This window comes from Salvelinus namaycush, chromosome 18, assembly GCF_016432855.1.
Source record: "Salvelinus namaycush isolate Seneca chromosome 18, SaNama_1.0, whole genome shotgun sequence".
Classification (NCBI taxonomy): domain Eukaryota; kingdom Metazoa; phylum Chordata; class Actinopteri; order Salmoniformes; family Salmonidae; genus Salvelinus; species Salvelinus namaycush.
Genome location: NC_052324.1, coordinates 30,307,336 through 30,328,851, shown reverse-complemented (window position 1 = coordinate 30,328,851; position 21,516 = coordinate 30,307,336). Strand labels below are relative to the sequence as shown.

The 21,516-nt window shown below is 43.5% G+C and overlaps 1 protein-coding gene across 1 annotated transcript in view; it reads left to right on the top strand.

Moving 5' to 3' along the window:
• The window catches only part of LOC120062908 (hexokinase-2-like), a 77,126-nt gene that overhangs the window by 8,949 nt on the left and 46,661 nt on the right, over positions 1-21,516 (top strand). Inside the window, exons 2-5 of the mRNA XM_039012969.1 lie at positions 2,301-2,463; positions 6,436-6,584; positions 7,423-7,542; positions 7,681-7,776. Of these exons, the coding sequence (XP_038868897.1) occupies positions 2,301-2,463; positions 6,436-6,584; positions 7,423-7,542; positions 7,681-7,776 (528 nt within the window). The remainder of the gene's footprint in view (positions 1-2,300; positions 2,464-6,435; positions 6,585-7,422; positions 7,543-7,680; positions 7,777-21,516) is intronic.

The window sequence follows — 21,516 nt, the reverse complement described above, 5'->3', positions numbered from 1 at the left end:
TGCCATGGCCAGCGAGGAGCCCGGATCTCAATCCCATTGAGCACGTCTAGGACCTGTTGGATCGGAGGGTGAGGGCTGGGCCATTTTCCCCCACAGAAATGTCCAGGAACGTGCAGGTGCCTTGGTGGAAGAATGAGGTAACATCTCACAGCAAGAACTGGGAAATCTGCTGCTGTCCATGAGGAGGAGATGCACTGCAGTACTTAGTATCTGGTGTGTCCACCAGCTGCATTGACTGTTACTTTTGATTTTGACACCCCCCCCCCCCCCCCCCCCCCTGTTCAGGGACACATTATTCAATTTCTGTTAGTCACATGTCTGTGGAACTTGTTCAGTTTGTCTCATTTGTTGAATCTAATTTTCATACAAATATTTACACATGTTAAGTTTGCTGACAATAAACGCAGTTGACAGTGAGAGGACGTTTCTTTTTTGCTGAGTTTACTTCCATTTAAGAATAATGGAGGCCACTGTGTTCTTTGAGACCTTCAATGCTGCAGAAATGTTTTGGTACCCTTCCCCAGATCTGTGCTTCGACACAATCCTGTCTCGGAGCTCTACTGACAATTCCTTCTACCTCATGGCTTGGTTTTTGCTCTGACATTCACTGTCAACTGTGGGACCTTATAGAGACAGGTGTGTGCCTTTCCAAATCATGTTCAATCAATTGAAGTTACCACAGGTGGACTCCAATAAAGTTGTAGAAACATCTCATGGATGATCAATGCACCTGACAATGCACAGGATGCACCTGACCTAAATTGTGTCTCTTTTCAAAGGGTCTGAATACTTATGTAAATAAGGTATTTCTGTTTTTTTTATATTCACTAAAGTTAAAAAGTTTGGGGTCACTTAGAAATGTCCTTGTTTTTGAAAGAAAAGCTTTTTTTTTTTGGTCCATTTAAAATAATATAAAATTGATCAGAAATACAGTGTACAGGGCCTCCCGGGTGACGCAGTGGTCTAGGGCACTGCATCGCAGTGCTAGCTGTGCCACCAGAGACTCTGTGTTCGAGCCCAGGCTCTGTCGCAGCCGGCCGTGACCGGGAGGTCCATGGGGCGACGCACAATTGGCCTAGCGTCGTCCGGGTTAGGGAGGGTTTGGCCGGTAGGGATATCCTTGTCTTATCGCGCACTAGCGACTCCTGTGGCGGGCCGGGCGCAGTGCACGCTAACCAGGTCGCCAGGTGCACGGTGTTTCCTCCAACACATTGGTGCGGCTGGCTTCCGGGTTGGATACGCGCTGTGTTAAGAAGCAGTGCGGCTTGGTTGGGTTGTGCTTCGGAGGACGCATGGCTTTCGACCTTTGTCTCTCCCGAGCCCGTACGGGAGTTGTAGCGATGAGACAAGATACTAATTACTAACAATTGGATACTATGAAATTGGGGAGAAAAGGGGGTAAAATTCAAAAATATATAATAATACAAAAATAAAAGGAAATAAAAGATAGTGTACTGTAGACATTGAGCAAGAGGACAAGTATATTATTCTCTAGTTTGAGAAACAGACGCCTCACAAGTCCTCAACTGGCAGCTTCATTAAATGGTACCCACCAAAACACCAGTCAATGTCAACAGTGAAGAGACGACTCCGGGATGCTGGCCTAGGCAGAGTTACAAAGAAAAAGACATATCTCAGACTGGCCAATAAAAAGAAAAGATTAAGATGGGCAAAATATCACAGACACTGGGCAAAATATCACAGACACTGGACAGAGGAACTCTGGAGTGGTTGAAAAACACTTTGGTTGGTGGCATTAAAACTCGTATGTAAACCTCCGACTTCAACTGTAATTGCAAAAGGGTTTTCTAATGATCAATTAGCCTTTTTAAAATTATAAACTTGGATTAGTTAACACAACGTGCCATTGGAACACAGGAGTGATGGTTGCTGATAATGGACCTCTGTACGCCTACGTAGATATTCCATTAAAAAGCTGCCGTTTTCATCTACAATAGTCATTTACAACATGAACAATGTCTACACTGTATTTCTGATAAATTTTATGTTATTTTAATGGACAAAAAATGGGCTTTTCTTTCAAAAACAAGGACATTTCTAAGTGACCTCAACTTTTGAACGGTAGTATATATTTGCAAAAATGTCTAAACCCGTTTTTGCTTCGTCATTATGTTTTTTTTGTGTGGTTTGATGCAAAAAAATTATTAATTCAATTTTAGAATAAAGATGTAACGTAACAAAATGTGGAAAAAGTCATTGGGTCTGAAAACTTTCCGAATGCTCTGTATATCTATCTTACTCTGTTTTCTTCCTCTCTCTCTCCCTCTCTCCCTCTTAAGGTGGATAAATTCTTGTACCACCTGCGGTTATCGGACGAGAACCTGATTGACGTGTCTGAGAGGTTCCGGAGGGAGATGGATAAGGGGCTAGGGCGTGACTCCAACCCTACGGCCGCTGTGAAGATGCTGCCCACATTTGTGCGCTCCACCCCTGACGGGACAGGTAAGGGGGTCGGTGGAGGGGGTCTGACAGACATCTGTTGAGTAATTTCTATTTTATTTACGTTGTGTCCCAAATGGCACCACATTCCCTTTAAAGTGGGACTGGCCAAAAGTACTGGTCAAAAGTAGTTCACTATAAAGGTAATCGGGTGCCATTTGGGACACAGACTTAAATGTTATTTAATCAGGAAGTCCCATTGAGGTCAGAAGACTTCTTTCTTCAGGGAGGCCTGGAGTAGTCTCAGTACATCCATGCCACAGGCCCTTCTTAGAGTCCATAGAGACCCATGCCTTGCCTACCAATGCACTGTACAGGAATAAGAAAAATTGCACAATCCTTCAATAATTTCATATTTGTAACTTGCTTAGATGAGGGCAGGCTGGTAGGAAGTTTTTTGAGTGACAGTTGTTTAGATGGCAAATGAGAGACTGGTGGTGAAAAGCACATACATCCTGAAGCTGTGTGTCTCAGCGGCAGAATATGACCTGTGTCAGTGAACTGTGTCAGAATGACAGAGCTAAGCCCAGTTAAGAGCCATAGATATTTATAGCTATATGACTCTGACCCCATCTAAAGTCTTTTTAAAATCTTATTTAACCTGTATTGAATGAAAAAGTGCCATTGGTGTCAGAAGACCTCTCTCCCAAGAGAGACCTGGCCTTCAAGCCTTCTCATGCACAGTAATTGGAATTTTCAAGGAACAGCACAACCATGCTTAGAAATATGTCAACTATGGACTGGTTGTTGAGGTGAGAATAGGAGGGAGTTTTTTTTAGTTTGACAGCCCTTTAGATCAGGGTTTCTCAATCTTCGCCCTAGTTTGTCAATCTTGGCACCTTTTTGTTTTTGCCCTAGCACTCACCCACTTGATTCAACTAATCTACTCATCATCAAGCCTTTTGATTTAAATTGGGTGTGTGAGTGCTAGGTCAAGAACAAAATGTGCACCCCTTTGGATCCCCAGATCCATGATGAACCCTTAGCTAATGAGAGTATGCTGGTGAAGAATGGCACATAGAAAATCTGGGCTCTGTTATAATATCCATCCACACTAGCATACCACTTTGAATGAAATTAATTGGACATGCACTCTAGGAGGGTTTTGTCTAGAAGGGATACAGCTTTTGTCAAAATTGACTTTTTTTTGCAGGTTAGAAGAACTTACCAGCAGGTTAGGAGAATTAACGTAGCAGCTTAGGAGAATTAGGTTAAGGTTAGGAAAAGGGTTAAGGTTAGCTAAAATGCCCCCCCCCCCCAAAAAAAAATGTTGACGTAGCTGTATCCCATCTAGACATTACACTCTAGCGGTAGGTCTATGCTGCATGAACATTGAAATGTCCCAGCTGCGTTTTCCTTTGAGTTTGACGTGTGTTAGTGACTGTGACCGGGTCATATCAAAAACCACTCTTGGAGACTGGGGAAGGTGATTTGTCGTAAGTGACTGGAGAGGAATGGTAAATGTGAATTGCAGAGGAAGTGCAAAAGCACCCAGGCCAAACCTCTGTTTGCTCAGCCTGTTGACTCTGGTCATTATTGGCATATTAAACTCCAACCTATCAGATAAGTGTCTATCCAGCTGAACCACTGTTATGTCTCCCTCCCTCTTTCCCATCACTCTCACTTCCTCTGCCTCTATCTTGTCTCTCTCTCTCTCACTCTTTTGTGTTGCACGATATACCGAAACGTCTGTACTTTTTTTATACTAAAACATGAAAAGCGGTTTGGTACTAGAATTGTTGTTACTTTCTGTACTTTTGTCAAATGTGTCTCACGTGACATCATATATGGTTTGAGAGGATCGAGTCTGAATCTTTGACAGACAAATGATTGTTACTTTCTGTACTTATGTCCAATGTGTCTCACGTGACGTCAAACATTTCAAAGATTCAGACAAATTACTGAAGGGGGCAGTAGCTAGCCAGGCTGCGTTTGCACATGCAGCTGACACCGAGCAAGCCACTTCCTTAAGAAGCAAGCAAGAAGAGCATGGCTTCTTCAAACGTAAATTCAACTTTTATTATAGCTCAGTGTCCGCAGCTTGTTGACCAAACTGTCTGCAGAGGCAAACTATGGTAATACTTTGATTACAGAGCAAAACAACTAAGTAAAAGGTGTTACAAAGCAGTACAGTGCAGTTTATTAGGCTACAGATTAAATAAGTGATGAACTTCACAGGTGGTGAATGTGCAAAGTGATGAGCTTGATGCTCCTTTCCAATAAATAACGAGGGTTTTATTCTGGTGACATGATCAATGCTTGGTTGCCATTTGACAAATACAAATAACTCTCTTATCCATAATAATCTCATAATGTAGGTAGCCTATCTGCGAGTTGTTGTCTATAGCGCACATGCCAAGACCAGAGTGGGCACATTTGCTATATAAACGCAACAGTTTTTGACATAACCATCAGCAGAGTTGAAAAAGTGAACGAAACTCATTTAACATGTATTTGCATTCGGTAATTTAACGTCAATAGACGTTAACGTCAAAAGTTATTTTTATGTGCACTACGTCATCAAATAATCAAAGCTTGATGATGAGTTGGTTATTTGAATCAGTTGTTTAGTGCATGGGGGGACACTGCTGTAGACTTAATGTCTATGGTAGACTATTGCAGTATAGAAGCTTCAGAAATTAGATATTCTATTTGTTATTTTATTTGTTCTATCAGTTATCAATATATTGTTCAATGTTAAATGTTATCTGTATCGAAAAAATCTGCTATTGTGTGTGTGTGTGTGTGTGTGTGTGTGTGTGTGACAGCACTATTTCTTACTCTCTCTCTTCGTTCTCTCTCCTTCCTTTCGATGTGGTTTTCTTTTCAATCTAAATTATGTGGTTAGCCATTGATCATGTAAACCTCACTTTGAAAAGGACATTTCAATGAAAGGGACATTGAAATGTTGAATGTTCGGTAGCCTATTCACTCGTGACAGGATTCAAAACTTATTTTATACTTGTTTATTGCGTTGAATAAAACCTTATAGTTTGGTAATGAACATTTTATGTTGGTTGTTATGCATTATAACATAAGGTCAGTCCATTGAAAGATTCACCTTTATATCTCATAAAAATGGTAGAAGGTCATGGGTATGTTATTGGCAATGGGTGAAAGACATCACTTTTCAAAGAGGACTCCGATGTTCAGAAGGACCCTACTGCTTCATGGTCAAAGTCCTCTGTGGTTGTAATGAAATTAATTTTAGTCTGACCTGTGATCACCCCTGCTCCAATCAACATTATTGCTGCTCATGGTTATCTCTATTGCAGCTTTGTAGCTTTCATAAAGACTGTGGTAGAAACGTATACACTTTTTATAAAATAGTACTATGACATGAAAAATACCATTAGGCCTTATTGTTGTCCTCCATATAGGCTGTGTCACGCCCTGACCTTAGTTATCTATGTTTTCTTTATTATTTTGGTTAGGTCAGGGTGTGACGAGGGTGGGTATGCTTGTTTTGTATTGTCTAGGGTTTTTGTATGTCATTGGGTGTTTGTAAGTCTAGGCATATGTATGTCTATGGTGGCCTGAATTGGTTCCCAATCAGAGGCAGCTGTTTATCGTTGTCTCTGATTGGGGATCATATTTAGGTTGCCATTTTCCCTTTTGGTTTTGTGGGTTCTTGTCTGTGTAGTTACCTGTTCAGCACTCTTTGTATAGCGCCACTGTTAGTTTTGTTCAGTGTTCATTCTTATAATAAAGAGAATGTACGCATACCACGCTGCGCCTTGGTCTCCTCCTTATGACGGCCGTGACAGGCTGTTTGGAAGACTTGTAGTATATAATATATTTACCCAGACGAGCACCACATTCCCACTTAACTATTTGGTAGAGCATACCTGTTTTCTTTACCCTCTCTATTGCAGTTTAGTAGACTTAGTACTGTTAGTTTGTGTTTTTTGTATAATTCTTTTTTTCTTGCTTTACTGCATTTTTGAGTGTGTGTTTTTTCCCTGACTCGTCCAGAAAAGGGAGACTTCCTGGCTCTAGATCTGGGTGGGACCAACTTCCGGGTCCTGCTGGTGAAGGTGTCTGACAACGGGAAGCAGAAGGTGGAGATGGAGAACCAGATCTATGCCATTCCTGAGGAGCTGATGAGGGGCAGTGGCGAAGAGGTGAGAGGAGAAGGGGATGTTCATTTCAATGGACATCAGGAATGACCTAAATTCACACAGCAAATCCTTGCAATGGGCCAGATGCTTGACCTTTGACCTTATTACTGTGACCTCTTAAAGGGCCAATCGGGAGTTGAAACAATAACAAAGCAACCACCCCATCACTTTTTCTGTAAAAAGCTGAGGGATGGGGCTGGAGAAATGTAATTAACACACAGACCTATGGATGCAAGGACTAACCATCCATGATATCAAAATTATAGTTTTAACTATGTTATGAGGCTTTAACTTGTTTTTTTACATTTACTTTGTTTACAAACATTGGTGTAAAACAGTTTTCTATTTTGGGTTCTGATGGGGTACGAAACTAATAAGCTCATGAGTCATAAGTTATATTCTTCAAGAATCAACAGATACATTTTTTTAAACTTATAAATGAATGATATGTATGTAGCAACTGCTGATTGTCCCTTTACACACTTTGCCTCATTGTTCAGACCAAGCAGTATCAATGTCGGTAGGTCTGATTTATGACATTTGTATAACATCGCTAACTTTGATGCTGGGAAGAACATCTGGTTCTGGAATAGGGGTTTCATAGGTATTTCTAATTCTTAACTGTGTTGGGTAAAGACAACATTTGGGGTGTTCAATAAGGGTTGAGGTTGGTAATGGCTTTTATGTCATATTTGTAATATTTGACCATAACATTATTTTGCTAAAATATGAGAAAAATGGGGTGGGAAAAAACCATAGATCATATCAATGAACTGAAGGGGTTACTAGCACATTAACCAGTTTGCTGCTGTATGTTAACACCCCTCTGTTTCGCCCTTAGCTCTTCGACCATATTGCTGAGTGTCTTGCTAACTTCCTGGAGAAGCTGGGGATCAAGAACCAGAAGCTTCCTCTGGGCTTCACCTTCTCCTTCCCCTGCCAGCAGACCAAACTGGATGAGGTGAGGAATAAGGAGGTTGACTATTGAGGACCGCATTTGAAATTTAAAGAGAAAAAAGGAACTGTGATTTGGAGGTTTGAGCCTTCAGAATGATCCAGAAGTTGTCATTTGTCTGTGTGTGTGTGTATGTTCATGCAGAGTATTCTGGTGTCATGGACCAAGGGCTTCAAGTCGCATGGGGTGGAAGGGAGAGATGTGGTCAGCTTTCTGAGGAAAGCCATCATAAAGAGAGGGGTGAGTCAGTGGAAAATGAATGGGCCAAGGTTATGCACCAGTGGCAGCACTCTCTGTGCCTACCACCTTGCCACATTATGCCTTTTTCCTTCCATACAGATAATGTATGGCCTTCCAGCAAACTCCCAGACATTGTGTGCTATAAAAGTAATCTGACCTATATAGGTTATGCTGAAAGTATAACATGAAGGCTTCAGGCCAGCAACATTAAGATGAACTGAAACCCAGTGTTTATTCAAGTTTAGAAAGAGACCATCACACTCAACCCACCAATATCAAACAAAAAGATACGCCATACAATATACAGTACCAGTCAAAAATTATATAATAATAGCGAAGACATCAAAACTAGGAAATAACACACATGGAATAATGTAGTAACCAAAACAGGGTTCAACAAATCCAAATATATTTTAGATTCTTCAAAGTAGCCACCCTTTGCCTTGACAGCTTTGCACACTCTTGGCATTCTCTCGACCAGCTTCACCTGGAATGCTTTTCCAACCGTCTTGAAGGAGTTCCCACATATGCTGAGCACTTGTTGGCTGCTTTTCCTTCACTCTGCGGTCCAACTCATCCCAAAACATCTCTATTGGGTTGAGGTCGGGTGATTGTGGAGGCCAGGTCATCTGACGCAGCACTCCATCGCTCTCCTTCTTAGTCAAATAGCCCTTACACAGCCTGGACGTGTGTTGGGGAATTGTCTTGTTGAAAAACAAATGATAGTCCCACGAAGCGCAAACCAGACGGGATGGCGTATCGCTGCAGAATGCTGTGGTAGCCTTGCTAGTTAAGTGTGCCTTGAATTTTAAATAAATCAGACAGTGTCACCAGCAAAGCACCCCCACACCATCACACCTACTCCTCCTTGCTTCACGGTGGGAACCACACATGCAGAGATCATCCGTTCACCTACTCTGCGTCTCACAAATACAGGGAGGTTAGAACCAAAAATCTCAAATTTGGACTCATCAGACCAAAGGAGAGATTTCCACCGGTCTAATGTCCATTGCTTGTGTTTCTTGGCCCAAGCAAGTCTCTTCTTCTTATTGGTGTCCTTTAGTAGTGGTTTCTTTGCAGCAATTTGACCATGAAGGCCTGATTCACGCAGTCTCCTCTGAACAGTTGATGTTGATGTCTCTTACTTGAACTCTGTGAAGTATTTATTTGGGCTGGTAACTCTAATGAACTTCTCCTCTGCAGCAGAGGTAACTCTGGGTCTTCCTTTACTGTGGCGGTCCTCATGAGAGCCAGTTTCATCATAGCGCCTGATGTTTTTTGCGACTGCACTTGAAGAAATTTTTAAAATTCTTGAAATGTTCAATATTGACTGACATTCATATCTTAAAGTAATGATGGACTATCATTTCTCTTTGCTTATTTGAGCTGTTCTTGCCATAATAGGGACTTGGTCTTTTACCAAATAGGGCTATCTTCTATATACCACCCCTACCTTGTCACAACATAACTGAATGGCTCAAACGCATTAAGAAGGAAATAAATACCACAAATTAACTTTTACAAGGCACACCTGTTAATTGAAATGCATTCCAGGTGACTACCTCATGAAGCTGGTTGAGAGAATGCCAAGAGTGTGCAAAGCTGTCAGAGGCAAAGGGTGGCTACTTTGAAGAATCTCAAATATAAAATCTATTTTGATTTGTTTTAACACTTTTTTTTGGTTAGTACCTGATTCCATATGTGTTATTTCATAGTTTTGATGTCTTCCCTATTATTATACAATGTAGAAAATAGTAAAAATAAAGAAAAACCTTTGAGTAGGTGTGTTAACTCGACTGGTACTGTATAATAAATCCAATAAATTAAGATTTTAACACTAAAGAGAAATACCAAGGTTTTTGTTTTTGCAATTTTTCTATTTTATAACATCACACCCTGAATAATGCTTGTTAGTAGCTGACATGTCTGTGTGACTTTGTTCCCATGCTTAAGAAAATTACCGCACTGATGAACCTTGGAGTATTTACCCATTTTGTATGGAACATTAAGTCAAGCTCTTCATACTGAGCTTTACAGTAGTTATCCTTTCATGTCTTAGGGTGTATTCAAAACTCGGGGGGAGTCATAGGGCGCAGGTAACCTAGCGGTTAGAGCGTTGGGCCTGGTGTACGTAACCCTAAGGTGCCGTACTACTTTGGCTGACCCTATAAAACAACACATTTTACTGCACCTATTTGGTGTGACAATAAAACATATTTCTTTTATAGCCCACTCTGTGATGGCTATTATGGGAATGTGCTGTGTGTATGTACACACAGTGCGTTTGGAAAGTATTCAGGTCCCTTCACTTTTTACAGTTGTGGAAATTCTTAAACAAGGACACTCAAAGTCAATTTTAAATGAATCATTGTCTGTCAGCGAGCTGGAGAGGTTCCAACAAACTTAATGCACCATAGTGAATGTCTGTCAGAAGCTCTGCTAGAGCAGTCCCAGCAGTTGTCTGTGTATAGCTGTATATAAGACAAGTTATATTTGCATGATTTAGCATAATTAATTCATCATTACCATTTTGTTTCATTCATATGACCGACCAATACTGACTGGTTCATAACATGTGACACACCAATACCTCACGAGGCTTCTTCTCCTTAAGCTGAGACCTTGAAATATTAAGTTGTCAAAACAAGGTCTAGGCATACTGCCAAATTGCAGATACTGATAAGTGAGGATTTGTTCAATCAGTCACTTGCATGAACTCAGAAATTGGTTATTAGAACAGCACATGTATAAAATGTCCATCACATTACGTTACAGCCTTGTTCTAAAATTGATTAAATAATTTTTTTCCCTCAATATACACCAAGCATAAGGACAAAGCGAAAACGGGTTACATTTTTTTTTTTTTTTTTTTTTTACAAATGTATTAAAAATAAAGAGCAGACAGACACCTCATTACATAATTATTCAGACCCTTTGCTATGAGACTCAAGTGAGCTCAGATGCATCCTGTTTCCATTGATCATCCTTGAGATGTTTCTACAACTTGATTGTGGTCTACCTGTGGTAAATTTAAAATGACATGATTTGGACAGGCACACCTGTCTGTATAACTCCGAGACAGGATTGTGTCGAGGCACAGATCTGGGGAAGGGTACCAACAATTTTCTGCAGCATTGAAGTTCGCCAAGAACACAGTGTACACCATCATTCTTAAATGGAAGAAGTTTCGAACCACCAAGGCTCTTCCTAGAGCTGGCTGCACGGTGATCATCTCAAGGATGATCACTGGAAATAGGATGCACCTGAGCTCAATTTCGAGTCCCATAGCAAAGGGTCTGAATACTTCTGTAAATAAGGTATTTGTTTTTTATTTTAATAAATGTGCGATTTTTTTTTTTTTTTTTTTTGTCATTGTAGTATCTGGGATCTACATTTGTTTATATTAGTTACTATGCTGTTACTAAGCGGTGATGTATTACGACAGTGTTACGTTACTACACCTAATAGGAAATGCACATGCGCACTAGTGTGCCCGGGAACTGTAGAGCACAAGAGGTTTTGACCAAACGAAAACTGTACTCCCGGCACCTGCCTGGTCATTTATCCACAACACAAATATTACAGTCATTATGGGGTATTGTGTGTAGATTGAGGGGGGGGGGGAAATAATTTTAATACATTTTAGAACAAGGCTGTATTGTAACAAAATGTGGGAAAAGTCAAGGGGTCTGAATACTTTCCAAAGGCACTGTATATATGTACAGTACCAGTAAAGTTTGGACACACCTTCTCATTCCAGGGTTTTTCTTTATTTGTTCTATTTTCTACATTGTAGAATAATAGTGAAGATATCAGAACTATGAAATAACATATGGAATCATGTAGTTACCAAAAAAGGTGTTAAACAAATCAGTAAATTGTGTATTTGAGTTTCTTCAAAAGTAGCCACCCTTTGCCTTGATGAGCACACTCTTGGCATTCTCTCAACCAGCTTCATGGAGGACAGTCCATCATTACATGAAGGTCAGTCAAAATGGCGCTGATAGAGGGCAGCCGTTCTTCTAGCCCCTAGGCAACTTTGCAGTATTTTTCATGTTTTTTCTTACATTATTAGGTCAGAAACTTGTGTTATTACGTACAGCCGGGAATAACTTTTGGATATCAGAGCGGTGGTAACTTACCAGCATTACGACCAGGAATACGACTTTCCCGAATTGGATCCTTTGTTCGTACCCCCGAGGGCAATAGAACTGTTTCCAGAGGCTGATCCAAAACACCGCTGGCGGAGTAGAGGTACTCAGAGTGGACTTACAAGTATATTACTCGCTAATGTTCAGTCTCTGGACAATAAAGTTGATGAGCTGAGGGCATGGATTTCCTTGCAGAGAGACATCTGGGATTGTAACATGCTCTGTTTCACGGAAACATGGCTCTCCGTACAGCCAGTTGAGTTCTCAGTTCAACCAGCAGACAGGATTAAATCTCTTCGGGAAGAAGGAGGGCGGGGATGTATGTTTCATGATTAACTACTCATGGTGTGATTATGATAATATACAGGAACTCAAGTCCTTTTTTTCACCCGACCTAGAATACCACAATCAAATGCCGACCCTATGACCTCCCAAGAGAATTCTCTTCGGTTAGTCACAGCCGTGTATATTCCCCCTCAAGCCGATACCATGCAGCCCTCGAAGAACTTCACTGGACTTTATGCAAACTGAAAACCACATATCCTGAGGCCAAATGTATTGTAGCTGGGAATTTGAACAAAGCAAATTTTAGGAAAATGCTACCGTAGTTCTATCAACACATTGACTGAAGTACAGTGGCTTGTGAAAGTATTCACCCCTTTGGCATTTTTCCTATTTTGTTGCCTTACACCTGGAATTAAAATGGATTTTTGGGGGGTTACCACTTTGGTAACCTACCACTTTGAAGATGCAAAATTGTTTTTTTTGTGAAACAAACAAGAAATAAGGCAAAAAACAGAACTTGAGTGTGCATAACTATTCACTCCCTCAAAGTCAATACTTTGTAAAGCCACCTTTTGCAGCAAGTCTCTTGGTATGTCTCTATAAGCTTGGCACATCTAGCCACTGGGATTTTTGCCCATTCTTCAAGGTACAACTGCTCCAGCTCCTTCAAGTTGGATGGGTTCCTGCTGATGTACATCAATCTTTAAGTCATACCACAGATTCTCAATTAGATTGAGGTCTGGGCTTTTGACTAGGCCATTCCAAGACGTTTAAATGTTTCCCCTTAAACCACTCGAGTGTTGCTTTAGCAGTATGCTTAGGGTCATTGCCCTGCTGGAAGGTGAACCTCTGTCCCAGTCTCAAATCTCTGGAAGACTGAAACAGGTTTCCCTCAAGAATTTCCCTGTATTTAGCGCTATCCATCATTCCTTCAATTCTGACCAGTTTCCCAGTCCCTGCTGATGAAAAACAGCCCCACCGCATGATGCTGCCACCATGCTTCACTGTGGGGATGGTGTTCTCGGGTGATGTGGTGTTGGGTTTGCGCCAGACATAGCATTTTCCTTGATGGACAAAAAGCTCAATGTTAGTCTCATCTGACCAGAGTACCTTCTTCCACATGCTTGGGGAGTCTCCCACATGCCTTTTGGCGAACACCAATTTTTTTTCTTTAAGCAATGGCTTTTTCTGGCCGCTCTGTGCAGTGTACGGCTTAAGGTGGTCCTGTGGACAGATACTCCAATCTTCGCTGTGGAGCTTTGCAGCTCTTTCAGGTTTATCTGTGGTCTCTTCGTTGACTGATTTAATGCCCTCCTTGACTGGTCCGTGAGTTTTGGTGGGTGGCCCTCTCTTGGCAGATTTGTGGCCATATTCTATACATTTTTTAATAATGTATTTAATGGTGCTCCGTGGGATGTTCAAAGTTTCTGATATTTTTTTGTAACCCAACCCTGATCTGTACTTCTCCACAACTTTGTCCCTGGCCGGTTTGGAGAGCTCCTTGGTCTTCATAGTGCCGCTTGCTTGCTGGTGCCCCTTGCTTAGAGGTGTTGCAGACTCTGGGGCCTTTCAGAACAGGTGTAGATATACTGAGATCATGTGACACTTAGATTGCACACGTGGACTTTAAATAATTGTGACTTCTGAAGGTAATTGGTTGCACCAGATCTTATTTAGGGGCTTCATAGCAAAGGGGGTGAATACATATGCATGCACCACTTTTCTGTTTTTAATTATAATTTTTTTTCAACACATTTTTCACTTCACCAAGTTGGACTATTTTGTATGTCCATTACATAAAATCCAAATAAAAATAAATTTAAATTACAGGTTGTAATGCATCAAAATAGGAAAAACACCAAGGGGGATAAACTTTTGCAAGGCACTGTACCCGTGCTCAGGACTATTCAACGCTGGTCTGACCAATCGGAATCCATACTTCAAGATTTTTTTTATCACGTGGGCTGGGATATGTTCTGGGTAGCCTCTGAGAATAACATTGAATACGCTGATACGGTGACTGAGTTTATCAGGAAGTGTACAGGAGATGTGACTGACCATTAAAACCTACCCTAACCAGAAACCGTGGATAGATGGCAGCATTTGCGCAAAACAAAGTGAGAAACCACTGCATTTAACCATGGCAAGGTGACTGGGAATATGGTTGAATACAAACAGGGTAGTTATTCCCTCTGTAAGGCAATCACAGGCAAAACGTCAGTATTATGACAAAGTGGAGTAGCAATTCAACGGCTCATGCACGAGACGTATGTGTCAGGGTCTACAGACAATCACGAACTACAAAAGGAAAACCAGCCACATCGGAGACCAACGTCTTGCTTCCAGACAAGCTAAACACCTTCTTCGCCCGCTTTGAGGAAAATACAGTGCCACCGAGGCAGTCCGCTACCAAGGACTGTGGGTTCTCTTACTCATGTTGGCCACGGAGAAGAACATTTAAGCTTGTTAACCCTCGCAAGGCTGCCGTGCCAGACGGCATCCCTAGCCTGTCCACCGAGCATGCACAGACCAGCTGCCTGGAGTGTTTACGGACATATTCAATCTCTCCCTGTCCCAGTTTGCTGTCCCCACATGCTTCAAGATGGCCACCATTGTTCCTGTACCCAAGAAAGCAAAGGTACCTGAACTAAATGTCTATCGCCCCGTAGCATCCACTGTCATTAGGAAGTGCTTTGAGAGACTAGTCAATGATCATATCACCGTTACCTTACCTGACACCCTAGACCCACTTCAATTTGCATACCGCCTCAATAGATCCACAGACGATACAATCGCCATCGCACTATCCCATCTGGACAAGAAGAATACCTAAGTAAGAATGTTGTTCATTAACTATAGATCAGCATTCAGTACCCTCCAATCTCATCATTAAGCTCGGGGCCCTGGGTCTGAACCCCGCCCTGTGCAACTGGATCCTGGAATTTGACAGGCCGCCCCTAGGTGGTGAAGGTAGGAAACACCTCCACACTGTGGCCCCACAGGGTTGCCTGCTCAGCCCCCTCCTGTACTCCCTGTTCACCCATGACTGCGTGGCCACGCACGCCTCCAACTCAATCATCAAGTTTGCAGACGACACAACAGTAGTATGCTTGATTACCAACAATGATGAGACAGGGAGGAGGTAATGGATCTGAGTGTAGTGCCATGAAAAAAATAACCTCTCACTTCGTCAAAAACAAAAGGAGCTGATCATGGACTTCAGGAAACAGCAAAGGGAGCACCCCCCTTTCCTCATAGACGGGACCGCAGTGGAGAAGGTGGAAAGCTTCAAGTTCCGCGGCGTACACATCACTGACAAACTGAAATGGTCCACCCCACACAGACAGTGTGGTGAACAAGGCGCAACAGAGAAATGTTCGACATTACTGCACTGTTCGAGCTACAAACAAGCATTTCGCTATACCCGCAATAACATCTGCTAAACATGTGTTTGTGACCAATAAAATGTATTTCAATTATAAAAAATGAAGAACTTAACGTTTCTTCAAGTGCAGTCGCAAAAACCATCAAGCGCTATCCCATCTAGTTTGCGCTTAGTGGGACTATCAATTGTTTTTCAACAGTACAATGACCCAAAACATAGCTCCAGGCTGTGTAAGGGCTATTTTGACCAAGAAGGAGAGTGATTGAGTGCTGCATCATATGAACTGGCCTCCACAATCACCCGACCTCAACCCAATTGAGAGGGTTTGGGATGAGTTGGACCGCAGTATAATTGCACAAGGCAAGACCCAAATGCAGACACAGGAGGCAGATGGTTGAGCTCCGATATTTATTGCACCAAAAGGGGTAGGCAAAAAGGCAGGTTGGGGAAAGGCGAGAGTTCATAAACCAGGTCAGAGTCCAAGGTGATAGGCAGGCTAGAGGTCAGGCAGGCGGACCAAGGGTTAGAGTGGTCAGGCAGGCGGATTCGGCGTCAGGACCGACAAGGGTCAAAACCAGGAGGGCTAGGAAAAAACAGACTGGGAAAAATAGGAGCTAGGAGAAAAGATGAACTGGCACAGAGAGAAACACGGGGATCAGCAGACGAACGGGTGTTCCCAATACCCGACCTCCTCACTCCGCCGTTCTCGTAGGCGCCCATCAATCCTAATCTCCCAGGCGATGAGGGAATCGAGATCACATGGTATTTCCCTAGCTGCAAGCTCGTCCTTTATCCCCTCCGACAGTTTGTGGAGAAAGGTGTCAAACAGAGCCTCCGGATTCCAAGAACTTTCTGAGGCCAATGTGCGAAAATCTACTGCGTAGTCTGCCACGCTACGGGAGTTCTGATGAACCTGCAGTAGTTTGAGCCTCCTCCCCCCCGGGCACTGGAGAATCAAACCTTTCTCACTTCTGCCATGAATTCCTCCAGGCTATGGCACACAGCGGATTGCTGCTCCCACACAGCCGTTGCCCAGGAGAGCGCCCTTCCGGACATTAGCGTGATTAAATACACTATCTTCGATCAATCCGACGGGAACAAAGAGGGCGGAATTCGAAAATGAGGGAGCACTGGGAAAGGAACGCCCGGCAGGTACCAGGATCGCCTGCATAACGTTCCCGGAGGTGGTAAGCAGGGTTCTCGAGGAGCCAGGGTAGGTTGAACAAATCTACTAGTAGTAGAAATGTTACTGGGGGGTTAAGAGGTTTCAGAGGTGGCAGGCTGCCTATGAGCTAACTTACTGATTTGCTCCATTATAGACTTGAACCCTTGGTCGTGAAGTTCCGTCAGGGAACAAAGCCCTTCCAAAAGGTCCAGCAGTAGCTCCTCATGCCTCCCAATGGTGGCTCCCTGCAGGGAGACAGCGTGACGGAGCTGGTCCTAGTCTGCTGGGTTTATCATGGCAAGTTCCTACTATAAGGGCACAAGGCGAGACCCAAATGCACACACAGGAGACTGGTTGAGCTCCGATATTTATTACACAAAAAGGTTGTAGGCAAAAGGCAGGTCGGGAACAGGCGTGAGTTCATAAACCAGGTCAGAGTCCAAACAGTACCAGGGGATAGGCAGGCTTGAAGTCAGAACAGGCAGAGTGGTCAGGCAGGCGGATTTGGCATCAGGACAGGCAAGGGTCAAAACCAGGAGGGATAGGAAAAAACGGGAGCTAGGAGAAATCCTGGTTGACTTGGCAAAACAAGATGAACTGGCACAGAGAGACAGGAAACACAGGGATAAATACACCGGGTACTAACGGGGAAAATAGGAGACACCTGGAGGTGGGTGGGGACAATCACCAAGACAGGTGAAACAGATGGAAGGAAAAGCAGCCAACAAGTGCTCAGCATATGTGGGAACTCCTTGAAGACTGCATTCTTCATGAAGCTGTTTGAGAGAATGCCAAGAGTGTGCAAAGCTGTCGATCAAGGCAAAGGATTGCTACTTTGAGGAAACTAAAATATATTTTGATTTGTTTAACACTTTTTTGGTTACTACATGATTGCATATGTGTTATTTCATAGTTTGTCTTCACTATTATTCTACAATGTAGAGAATAGTTCAAATAAAGAAAAACCCTTGATTGAGTAACTGTCCAAACCTTTGACTGGTTCTGTATGTGTGTATAACATGCACTGTCCGGTTTGGATTTTTACTTTACATAATGGTATTTCAAATATATATTTTTTTAATGTAATAACTGAGTGATAAATCGAACAATTATGACAATCATCCTTTCTTACCGCCAATAAGACTTTGTGTCTTTCACCACTTGAAAAAAGTAATAACCATTTAGTTTGCAAGAAAATGTAAAGCTAGTCTGAGTTTAGGCCGGGGCACATTTGTTTAAAGGGATAGTTTACCCAAATTACATACTGGTTTCCTTACCTGTAAGCATTTATGAACAAAGTATGACAGGAATCCATGCTTTGGTTTAAGCTGTGTTCGAATACTCATACTAATGTACTATTTGTGATGTAAATGGAGTATGTAGTATACCTTTTGGATGTTGTAAGTGTGCCTAAAGTTCCCAGATGACATACTAAATTTGCCAAAATACAAAGTATACAAGCGGTGGACACTATTTCCATGCTTTTAGGGCCCATAATGCAATTCTTCAGAAAATGGGTATGGCTTCACAATGGTTTCAGATTTGAAGAAAATGATGGAAAATATTCAGCCGAAGTCCAACAAGATCGGATACAAATTAATTTCTTTAACTAATTATGCGAAACATTAAAATGTTGAGTAATGTAATAAAGTAATGATTGAAATAAATTACATTACATGTTATGTTGGCTGACAATTTGTTAGCTACACTATCCTTACGAACCGCATAGCAGTACAGCAGTATGTACCGGTATGCTAGTTACCTAACGTTAGTTGGCTACTAATACATCGAACTTGCCATGCAGTATGTTAATTATATGCTAACTACGCAGCTTTTATTGACTTGATTATTCACTTCATTCTTAGCTAAGTGGTATAGTCGTTGTGCCTTCTCAATGGACATTGTTAATGCTGGCCATCTACTCTGATTTCAGAGCACTCTCGTCTGAGTGTTCCAGAATAACTGAATTTATGAACGCTCAAAACCTGTTGAATGTGTCGGTAAACATCGGCAAAAAAAATAAGCATAATTTTGCCAGCAGTACATTTACATCACCAACACTCTGGATAACATGAAAACAGCCTAACCAGCTCTGTTTGGGCAAGTAAAATGGTCAGAGTGAGGTGTTCTCTCATTTGTGTCTGGAAGTAGCTAGCCAACCTTAGCTTGGGTGCAGTTGTGAGGTCAAAACGCTCGGATCAACTCTACTCGGCCAGAGCGTCCAGTGTGTGCTCTGAACGCTCTGAGTTTACAAACAGATAATCTGACAATGCTCTGGATTTTCAAATGCTCAGAGGGCACTCTGGCACTCCAGATTGAATTTACGAATACACCCGAAATCATAAAATGTCTAGCTAGTTATGCTAACAAGCTAGCAAGAGGTTGCATAGCAACAGCATCAATTTCCGGTAGACAGGGAAAATGCTAGTACGCTCAACTGAAACGATACTGTTCGTTTACAGTATGCTAAAATGAACTCGTGGTGTATACACTAATTATGTAGTATACAGTATGTTAATATGGGTATTCGAACATAGCTTTAGTTTCCCTAGCATGTTTTTCAAATGCAAAATTATCTGAAATTGATTGTGTAGCTTATCGAAGATGATTTGGACATGAAGCACGACATGCATGGGATTTGTGCCACAAATGCTAAAATGTGTGGATTTGGAAACAGTCACAGGGTAACTAAACCAAAGCATGGATTGCTGTCATATCTTGTCCATAGACTACTTACAGGGTTAGGAAACCAATATGTAATTTGTGTATGTGTCACGTTCCTGACCTATTGTTCCTTTTTCTTTTATTTATTTAGTTGGTCAGGGCGTGAGTTGGGGTGGGTTGTCTTTGTGTGTTTTTGTATTGTCTAGGGTGTTGTATGGTTTAGGGGGTTAAGTAGAGTAGATGGTTTAGTGTTCAGTGTAGGTGTCTAGGAAAGTCTATGGTTGCCCGAATTGGTTCTCAATCAGAGACAGCTGGTTATTGTTGTCTCTGATTGGGAGCCATATTTAAGGCAGCCATAGGCTTTAACTGGTTGTGGGTAATTGTCTATGTCTAGTCTGTTGCATGTTTGCACTTAGTTCTGTTTAGCTTCACGTTTGTTTTGTTCATTTTGTAAGTTTTGTTTTTCCCTTCATTAAAGAAGATGTATTTTTCACGCGCTGCGCCTTGGTCCTCTCTCTTGTCAAGACGATCGTGACAGAATTACCCACCAATCTAGGACCAAGCGGCGTGTCAAGCGGCAACAGGACCCACCTACACAGGATTCATGGACATGGGAGGAGATACTGGATGGTAAGGGACCTTGGGCACAACCGGGAGAATATCGCCTCCCTCGTGAAGAGCTGGAGGCAGCTAAAGCCGAGAGGAGGCGATATGAGGAGGCAGCACGGAAGCAAGGCTGGAAGCCCGTGAGTACAACCCAAAAATTTCTTGGGGGGGGCCTTAAAGGGAGTGTGGCGAAGTCAGGTAGGAGACCTGCGCCTACTCCCTGTACTTACCGTGGAGAGCGAGAGTACGGGCAGACACCGTGTTACGCAGTAGAGCGCATGGTGTCTCCTGTACGCGTGCATAGCTCGGTTCGGTACATTCCAGCTCCACGTATCGGCCGGGCTAGATTGAGCGTTGAGCCGGATGTCATGAAGCCGGCCCAACGCATCTGGCCACCAGTGCGTCTCCTCGGGCCGGCTTACATGGCACCAGCCTTACGCATGGTGTCCCCGGTTCGCCTACATAGCCCGGTGCGGGTTATTCCACCTCCCCGCACTGGTCGGGCGACGGGGAGCATACAACCAGGTAAGGTTGGACAGGCTCAGTGCTCAAGGGAGCCAGTACGCCTGCACGGTCCGGTATTTCCGGCGCCACCTCCCCGCTCCAGCCCAGTACCACCAGTGCCTACACCACGCACCAGGCTTCCTGTGCGTCTTCAGAGCCCTGTGCCTCCTCCACGCACTAGCTCTATGGTGCGTGTCTCCAGCCCTTTACCACCAGTGCCTACACCACGCACCAAGCCTCCTGTGTGTCCCCAGAGTCCTGTGCGTCCTGTTGCTGCTCCCCGCACTAGCCCTGAGATGCGTGTCCTCAGCCCGGTACCACCAGTTCCGGCACCACGCACTAGGCCTAATGTGCGTCCCCAGGGTCCAGCATGCCCTGTTCCTTCTCCCCGCACTAGCCCTGAGATGCGTGTCCTCAGCCCGGTACCTCCAGTTCCGGCACCACGCACCAGGCCTACAGTGCGTCTCAGCCGGCCAGAGTCTGCCGTCTGCCCAACGGCGCCTGAACTGCCCGTCTGCCCAACGGCGCCTGAACTGCCCGTCTGCCCAACGGCGCCTGAACTGCCCGTCTGCCCAACGCCGTCTGAACTGTCCGTCTGCCAAGCGCCGCATGAACTGCCCGTCTGTACTGAGTATTCAAAGCCGCCCGTCTGTACTGAGCCTGCAAAGCCGCCCGTCTGCCATGAGCCTTCAGAGCCGTCCGCCAGACCGGAGCCGCTAGAGCCTTCCGCCAGACAGGAGCCGCTAGAGCCTTCCGCCAGACAGGAGCCGCTAGAGCCTTCCGCCAGACAGGATCAGCCAGAGCCTTCCGCCAGACAGGATCAGCCAGAGCCTTCCGCCAGACAGGATCAGCCAGAGCCTTCCGCCAGACAGGATCAGCCAGAGCCTTCCGCCAGACAGGATCAGCCAGGGCCTTCCGCCAGACAGGATCAGCCAGAGCCTTCCGCCAGACAGGATCAGCCAGAGCCTTCCGCCAGCCAT